This window comes from Microtus ochrogaster, chromosome 7 (genome assembly GCF_000317375.1).
Source record: "Microtus ochrogaster isolate Prairie Vole_2 chromosome 7, MicOch1.0, whole genome shotgun sequence".
NCBI lineage: Eukaryota > Metazoa > Chordata > Mammalia > Rodentia > Cricetidae > Microtus > Microtus ochrogaster.
In genome coordinates, this window is record NC_022014.1 from 52617018 (window position 1) to 52626183 (window position 9166).

Genomic DNA, 9166 nt, shown 5'->3' on the forward strand with positions numbered 1-9166 from the left:
GAGCAGGAGGGTGATGAGGGTGGAGGAGGGATGAGGGACGGTGAGCCGGAGGGTGAGGGTGGAGGAGGGATGAGGGACGGTGAGCAGGACTTCAGTCTCTGCTAAAATGAAACTGCACCACATGCAGACAAGGGTCAGGCAGACATTTGACTCTGTGACTTTTGCTGACTTTGATGAAATTCAGCAAACTACAGATCAGGACACACATACGGTGGAAAGCACAGTCAAGCCTGCTGCCCAGCACTGCTCTGATCCCACTGTTGATTTTCAAACAGGGCCACTGTCCCCAAGTAACACAAAGAAAACAACTGTTTCTAGGCCAGTATCTCCTCATCCTGAACACATAAACAGGCCCTGGGTGAGAGTAGCAGCCAGCTTCCTTACAGGGCAGACTTAAGGAGTCTGGGACCTTGGGCAAACTCTTAGATGCTCCATGTTCCTAGCCATGAAGCAGACAGTGAAGGCTTTAAGCACAGAACTGCCCAACAGTTAGGCCTGTCCCACATGTACAAAGCACACGGGGAGCAGAGCTACAGGTGCTGTAGTGTCACCTGCTTCCTCTTCCCGCACAGCAGGGATGAGAAGACACCCAGGCCCTTGCTCTAGAGTGTGTGCACTGGCTGCTTGAGGCTGTGTGAAGTGGAGAAGGCACAGCTGGCTCAGGCAGGCCTTGGTCCCCCAGTTCCACGTTTCACACTTTCCTAACTTCTCAGAGTTTGGAGTCTGGATCACTCCAAGGGTGATGTTTTCCCCTTTCAAGGCTTTTGTGAAAACTTAAAAATCAAGTGTAAGAAGGCTCCCACACTGGGCAGTGGTGGCGCACGCCTTTAATCCTAGCACTCGGGAGGCAGAAGCAGGCGGATCTCTGTGAGTTCGAGGCCAGGCAGCCTGGTCTACAGAGCTAGTTCCAGGAACAGGCTCCAAAGCTACAGAGAAACCCTGTCTTGAAAAACAAACAAACAAAAAAAAAAAGAACAAAACAAAACAAAAAAACCTCCCACTAGGGAGTCAGGCAAACACTAGGCTCTGAACACTTGCTAAGTTCCCATTTCCGTGGCTCCTTATAGAATTCTGTTTGTGAAGAAAGTCAGGAGGCCAGATTGTCCCTGGGAAGTGTCAGGTTTGTTCCTGACACTCAACACAAGGGGTTGCTGCTGTGTAAATCTAAATGTACATACATCCTAAGCACTGGGGCTACCAGAGATATGCATGCAGTACCTTGAATAATACGGTAGAGATGGGAATCATGAAAGCAGCCTGGCCACCTCTCATGAGAGACCTCATCAGGCTTTGTGTGCAGCTCCAGGGCTTGTTACAACCTCTTAAGTTAAAATACATCATTGCTTGTCTCTTAACAGCTCATGTCTGAAAACTCAGCCCCAGCGTGTGGTACAACTTCTGAAGGCTGTGGAGCCTTTAAGAGGTGGGGTCTGGCTGGTGGAATCCCTCCTCTTCCTGTATGCCACCACCGAAACAAGCACAGCCTGCTGTGCAACCACCTCCTGCTCTACCCACACACAGAAGCATGCATCACTGCCATCGCGCTGAACTGAAACCCCTCAGAAGCCATGAGCCCGAACAAGCCCTTCCTCCCTTAAGTTGTGCCCAGTAATCCAGCACAGCAATTAGAGCTGCTTTTCATGCTACAGGAGATGGCAGCTCCGTGCACACCACAGGGGTCTGCCTTTGATGCCTGCTATCATTTTGCTCCCAAAATAAGAGCCTCCTGAAGCCTGAAGCAGCTCCTGGTCAGACTCAGCCAGACCAATACTGACCTTTCTTTAATCTCTTTAGCTTCTTGGCCTTTTTCCTTCCCTCTGGGAGGGGGTCTGCACAGGAATCCATCTGTTCAAGTTCAGAGTCAGTTATCTCCTCCAATTCTCTGTCCTCCGAGCCAGCTTCCTGTGGGTCAGGACTCAGATTTCTCTTTCCAATCACGCCAGTTGCTGTGAAGCTGCAATGTACCAGGTGAACAACATGAGTGGCGCTAGGAGCAGGAAGAAGGGCCAACAAAACGTCTCAATGATAGAAGTCTACGACACAGGTGCTACAGGGTGCTGTGTACACAGTGCAAAGCTGGGCTGTTTTAGCATTAGCAACCCTGGCTGCATCGCGATAAAGCTACAGCACCAGAGGAAAAAGGAGCAGAGCTTCTACAAAGCTCCTTCAGAACCTTCTGATGAAGCAAAGGAGAACCAAACAACTGCTGCTCCAGCTGCTCTTGCATGGTTAGAAACCTGGACAGCTGCAGAACACATCCCACCTTCATGTAATTCTCTGCTCTTCTAAAATAGGCTTACACTGAAACTTGTGTTTGTTTTTAAGTATAGTGATGTTTTATTTATGTTTTAATAAATAAAACCTAAAGATCAAAAGGGCAAAGCTAAAGTCACTAGATGTCAGGCAGTGGTGGCACACACCTTTAATGCCAGGATTTGGGAGACAGAGGCAGAAGGATCTCTGTGAGTTCAAGGCCACCCTGGTCTGTACAACACAAGATCAATGCAGAAACAAATCCAGGTGGCGGGCGGCTCACATCTTTAATCCCAGTACTAGGGAGTCACATGCCTTTAATCCCAGAAGTAGAGGAATATAAAATGGGAGGAGAGAGGCTTAGTCTGAAGTTGCCTAGTCTTGGTAGAGGTAAGACTTCTCTAATGGCTTGGCTACTTTGCTTTTCTGGTTTTTGGGTTAAACCCCAATATCTGACTCTGAGTTTTTATTTTTTGTGCTACGTCTAAGACTTCATAGGATTTGACATGTTGAATCAAACTAGATTATAGGTCCGATTTTTCCTTTAAAAAATATATTCCCTAGCCGGGCGATGGTGGCACACGCCTTTAATCCCAGCACTCAGGAGGCAGAGGCAGGCGGATCTCTGTGAGTTCGAGACCAGCCTGGTCTACAGAGCTAGTTCCAGGACAGGCTTCAAAGCCACAGAGAAACCCTGTCTCGAAAAACCAAAATATATATATATATTCCCTGATATGGACTTAATGAAAGCTAGACCATATGACCAACAAGTCTTGTCTTCTTGAAATGTATCTTATAAATAGATTTTTTTAAATGATGAAAAATATTAAAAAACAAAAACAAAGGATTCCATTTAAGGGACACCTTCAAGTAGGAGAGCTGGGTGAGAGGACTCGAGAGCTAACCTCATTCCTATTAGACTCCTAGAGGTGACCATGTGGCGGCTAACTGCTCCTCCTCCATGTTCCTCCTATCTCCTCGGCACTTGACAGTCACTCTAGACTGTTGCCCCCCCCCCCCCGTGTGAGCAGGGTCACAGCCCTCTAGACCATCCCTGTGTGAGCAGGATCACAGCCCTATAGACCATCCCCTGTGTGAGCAGGGTCACAGCCCTCTAGACCATCCCCCCGTGTGAGGCTCAGGCTCTTGCTTCTCCTCTACTACATGGACAGTGCTTTTGTTTTTAATTGTGGCAGAGAGAGGGATCAGCAGGTAATGGCACCTACCACAAGGCCTAAGAGCTGGAGCTCCTTCTGACAGAAAGAAAAAGCTGTCAGCCCTTACCTTCATGTTGTTGATACTGCTTCTATCAGATACTAGATGTCTGTGAATATTTGGGTCTGTTTCTGAGCATTGTGCTTTATGATTTTGTTTTGTTTTATTGGAACAGGGTTTCTCTGATAGCTCTGGCTATCTTGGAACTAGCTCTTTAGACCACGCTGGCCTTGAACTCAGAGATCCACCTGCCTCTGCCTCCTGTGTGCTGAGATTAAAGGTAAATGACTTTAAAAGATCCAGCTAAGTTTTTGTTAAACATTATGTCCCAGAGAGCACCAGCCCTCAGAACTCAGAGCCCAGAGAGAATGCCCATGCCTTCTCCCTCTGCAGCACGGGATGGTCCTAATGATTTATTTACTTAGGAGTTTCTGAACAGCCTAAATTTTCTGAAATTATCTAACATTTAAAACAACAAAAATACTCAAAGGTATTATATCCTTGCTTTCTGAGACAGTCTCTTAATGTGTAAGCCAAGATGGCCTTGCACTCTGCCTCCCTCTGCCTCGCCTTACTGAGTGCTGGAATCATTTATACGTACCACCATGCGCAACCTATCACAGCTTTATCTGTGTTATTTTTTGTGTGTGAACGGACACAAATTGTTTCAGCAAAGATGGACTTTCTTACATTGCTGTTAAGATGAGTAGAAAAAGACAAATGGAAGGCTTTCTTCACACTGAGAAATGTAAGGACAGAAGTACTAAAAGAAAACCTGGGGAATTTCAGCAGCCTAGGTATGAAACATGCTTTCCTTGTATGAGTTGCCACCCAGATCAATCAAGATTGATAAGTCTGAATATAAAAATCTTATATATGGCAGTCTGTGAGCAAAGCAAAAAAGAAAAACAATAAAGCAGGATAAAATACTGATCACACACACCACAAAGGCATGTAAAGTACTCAAATGGAAGAAACTAAACGTAAAAAAAGAAACACACATATGCCCATACTCCTTAAACATGTCCATAATGCAAAAGTGCAATGCTGAGATGTAGTTTCTCACTACTAGATTAGCAAGAATACCCACACACATGTGCTCTGCCCTGTGAGACCATGGGGATGGGCACACATGTGCATGCAGATAACAGTGCAGCATCCCTGCCAGGGAGGGGGAGCACCTAACAAAACAACAAATGGATACCGGTCAAGTCAAAGAGCCTGCTTCTAACAGTTCAGAAGATAAACCTCCAACAATGCAAAAATAGAAAATGCAAGATATGTATGTGTGTCATTCATCACCATGTCATTTTTATTTGTTTGTTTTTTTGTTTTTTCAAGACAGGGTTTTTCTGTAGCTTTGGAGCTTGCCCTGGAACTAGCTCTTGTAGACCAGGCTGGCCTCGAACTCAGAGATCCACTTGCCTCTGCCTCCCAAGTGCTGGGATTAAAGGCATGCGCCACCACTGCCTGGCCTTAAATTATTAATGTATTAAAAATACAAAACACAAAAAAATAAAATACATAGATGGCCACTATAAAAATTGAAATTATCAGTATAAATTTGTTTAAAGGAATAAACAAAGGCCAAAGGTAAAGCCTGGGTGTTAGCTGAAGTTACGCCTTGTTAGGAAGTCACAGAAATGAGGCAGCTTAGGGTCTGCAGAAGAAAAGAGAGAATGGAGTTGAAAAGAGGTATTTTCCATAAAGGTGGTGAGTCAATCTACTGAGGCAGGAAGAGTTTAGTGGCTTTTCTGTTTTGTCTGGGTTCTATTTTAATTGTTATTTACGTATACATGTTTCTGTCTGTTTGTCTGTATGTGCATATAATGCCCACTGAGGCCAGCAAATAGCATAGAGCCCTGGAACTGGAGTTAGAGGTGTCTGTGAGCCGCCATATGGGGGAACTGAACGTGGGTCCTCTGCACAGGCAGCAAGTGCTCTGAACCACGGAGTCTCTCTCCAGACTCCCCACTTTGTTTTGTATTCTTTAGAACAAATACTAGAATAACAACCAGGAAGCCATATGGGAAACACTAACCCTTAACTAACCTCCATACATTAGTCAGCTTCTCAGTGTGACAGAACCCCTGAGATGAACAAGTCTAGGACGAAAGCAGACAGTATCAGGACTCTCAGCGTTGGCCGCCTTGGCCCATGGCTTAGACTCGTGGTGGTACAGGACCAACAGCAGGAGCACTTGATGCAGTGAAGCTGCTCACGTCATAGTGACTGACCCAGAAGCAGAAGGAAGGGACAGCAGCTCCTAGAATCCCTTTGAAGGGCATTTCCCCAATGACTTACACCCTCTAAACAGCCCCACTCCTAAAGTGCCAACCTTCTCCCTACAGCATCACCAGGTGAGAGCAAACCTTCAAAACACAAGCTCTTGGAAGGCATGTAAGAACCCCATCATTTCATGACATAATCAAAATTTATTTGAAATGGACCACAACCCAAGTAGAAAAGCAAAAACAACAAACCCTCCAAAAGAAAGCATGAACAAAATCATGACTACCTTAGGGTAAACAAACATTTTCTTTTTTTTTTTTTTTTTTGGTTTTTCGAGACAGGGTTTCTCTGTGGCTTTGGAGCCTGTCCTGGAACTAGCTCTTTTAGACCAGGCTGGTCTCGAACTCACAGAGATCCGCCTGCCTCTGCCTCCCGAGTGCTGGGATTAAAGGCATGCGCCACCACCACCAGGCGTAAACAAACATTTTCAAGGAAAAAGAAATCTATAAAAGAAAAACAAAAGCCATAAGCAGACCATCACATTACCAGTCTTTTCTGTTGTGATTTAAACACCAGGCCCAGGACACTGACAGAAAAAGCGTTTGTTTATTTATGGACCTAGAGGAACCAGAGTCCACACCATTTTAGGAAACGGAGGTTCAGATGACCAGCAACACAGTGAGATGCCAGGATTACAGCTGCTCCTGTTGGGGTCTAGCCTCTTCCTTTCCCAAGTGTCAAGCACCTTTTGCCTCTCTCTAGATCGCAGGTAGATTACTCACATTGCTGGGTGCTCACACATGGGGAAGTGTGGCGACAGGTAGCCACGATGGCTGGAGTAATAAGCTAAGCTCACACCTTAAGACTCAAGCAAGAAGCAGAGAGCAAACTGGGAATGGTGCAATTCTTTGCTACCTCAAAGCCTCCAAAAGTGTCACACTTCCTCCAGCAAGGTCATACCTCAGAGGAAATCACCAACTGAGGACCAAGCACTCAAATGGCAGAGCCTATGGGAAGCACTATCATTCAAACTATCACAATCACCAAAATTAAGAGGTATCATTAAAGAGTCAGGTGGTGGCGGCACACACTTTTAATCTCAGCACTCAGGAGATCAGGAGATAGAGGCAGACAGATCTCTAAGTTCAAGGCCACGTGGTCTACAGAGTGAGTTCCAAGAGAACCAGGGCTACACTGTTGGTGAATATTATTTTAAGGTGTGTTACTTTTGTGTTTATACTGTGGAACACTTGTTTAATGATGTAAAGATGTATAATTTTTGTTTATGCTGCATTTGTTTAACTCTGTGAAGCTGTGATTCTTTGCTTGTCTAAAACACCTGATGGTCCTAATAAAGTCAAATAGCCAATAGCAAGGCAGGAGAAAGGACAGGCAGGGCTGACAGGCAGAGTCTCAACAGGAAGAGAAACGTGGAGAGAGGAGGAGCAACAAGAGAACAAGGGGAGGAGGACATCAGAGGCCAGCCAGCCACAGAGTAAGAGTGATGTACAGAAGTAGGAAAAGGAAAAAGCCCAGAGGCAAAAGGTAGTCGGAATAATTTAAGTTAGAAAAGCTGGAAAGAAACAAGCCAAGCTAAGGTCGGGCATTCATAACTAAGAATAAGCCTCCTGTGTGTGATTTATGTGGTAGCTGGGTGGTGGGCCCCACAAAAGTCAAAAGAGCAAAACATACAACACTACAGAGAAACCCCCAAAAGAGAGAGATCATTACAAAAAAGTGAATAAGCAAATCAATCCTCAAATATAAGTGTTCAGCATACATTTCTGATCCAGAATACTTCGAATCAACAGAAAGAAACAGCCAACAGTTTCCAAGGGGTATGACAATAAGCCTCTAAAAGGGAATACCTGAATGGCCAATAAGCACATTAAAAAGGTAGCCAGGGCTAGAGTTGCAGCTAAACAGAGCTGACTAGATTCTTAGCACTGCAAAAACAAAAGATGGGTCACCCCATTAGTCATGAGAGAGAAGCAGAGTAGCTAAAACTAGCAGACAGCAGTACATGTTGGCAAGTGTATGAAGCACTGAAGTCACACATTACTGGTGGGCTGTAAAATGGCACAGCCACTTCAGAGATTGTTTTTGTTTCTCTAAAGCTTAAAGCTTAACAAACACATAAATGTCATACACCCATTCCATAATCCTCCTTCTACTCAATCACTCGAGAGGAAGGAAAACATGCTGACACATATGTATTCACAGCAAACAGCCCCCCCCAAATCAACACGCATAAGAGCAAATCCCAGAAACAAGGTTTATCTTTATCTTTATCTTTTTCTTTCTTTCTTTTTTTTTTTTAAAGAAAAGGCAAGGACAATACTACATAATTCCAGACCCAAAGCTAAACCAAAAAGGGTAAGGTAAACTGATCTTTTTCTATGAATCTCTCTGCCTACTTATTTTTGGGGCTGGGGAATGAACTCAGGGTCTTAGGCTTGCTAGGTCAAGGTTCTCTAGTCTTGGTGACTCGGCAAAGGGAGAGGCAAATACCAACAGGAGCAGCTCTACCCTGGCCTCTCGCATTGCCGACCAGGCCCTGAACCTCCATTTCCTTACTCATAAGATTGGAATAGAATACCTCCTGTTTGTCTTAATGGTGTTGTTGGAGAGTTAGTGAAAAAGTCTAGGGTCTATATAACCTCTCAAATGTAACAAACTGGAATACTCATAAGACAGTGCAAAAAAAACTAGCACCAAAGAGGTCTGCGAATTCAAGAGCAACCAAGATTATCTCAAAATGAAGATGCACCTAATAAAAAATTAAACAGTAATCAGTTTTTTACAACATTAATATAAAAGGTATTTTCCTCCTTATTCATCAAGGAGGCACCAAGAGGGCCACCGCAGGGACAGTGCAAGTCCCAGCACAGCCAAGGGCTCACCTGTTGGTGTGGGAACAGGGGCCTGGCACAATGGGCTGCTTCCTGTCCACCTCCTTCCAGCTGTCTTCTGTCCACTTCCTCTTGACCTGCTTGTCTTCCCGCTTCTTCCCCACATACTCAGCATAGGTCTGGATCCGGTAACTTTCAGCATATTTGCTGGTATTAACAGCTACAAAGAAGAGAAAGAAATCCTTAGATCAGATAAAGACAGTACTTAGGAGAGGTGGCCTATGCTGACTAAGAAGTCCCAGCAAAGAAGCTGCTGGGTCTCCTCACATGGTGACAAGTCTCCCTCAGTGTGAGGGGCTTTGTAAACAGGAAAGTTCTGCAAAGGCATGACCAGAACACTGACTTCCCAGGTGTGTTTACAGCTAGCAAGACAAATTGAAAACTTCGTTTTCAGAGCAAGAAAGAGTAAACGAGCAGTCATTAGGCAATACCTGCAAATTCTCACTATTACAAATAAAGTAGTACCCCTGGACCCAGCAATACCACTCTTGGGAGTATACCCAAGAGATGCCCGATCATATGACAGGGGCATTTGTTCAACTATGTTCATAGCA

General features: G+C 44.9%; 1 protein-coding gene across 2 annotated transcripts in view; it reads right to left on the reverse strand.

Annotated features, from left to right (window-relative positions):
- Parn (poly(A)-specific ribonuclease) overlaps positions 1-9166 on the reverse strand; it is a 97268-nt gene that overhangs the window by 3004 nt on the left and 85098 nt on the right. For both annotated transcript variants that reach the window (XM_026780698.1, XM_005350340.2), the window contains 2 exons: positions 8604-8772; positions 1776-1954 (listed from right to left, as the gene is read on the reverse strand). In XM_026780698.1, coding sequence (XP_026636499.1) covers positions 1776-1954; positions 8604-8772 — 348 coding nt within the window. The remainder of the gene's footprint in view (positions 1-1775; positions 1955-8603; positions 8773-9166) is intronic.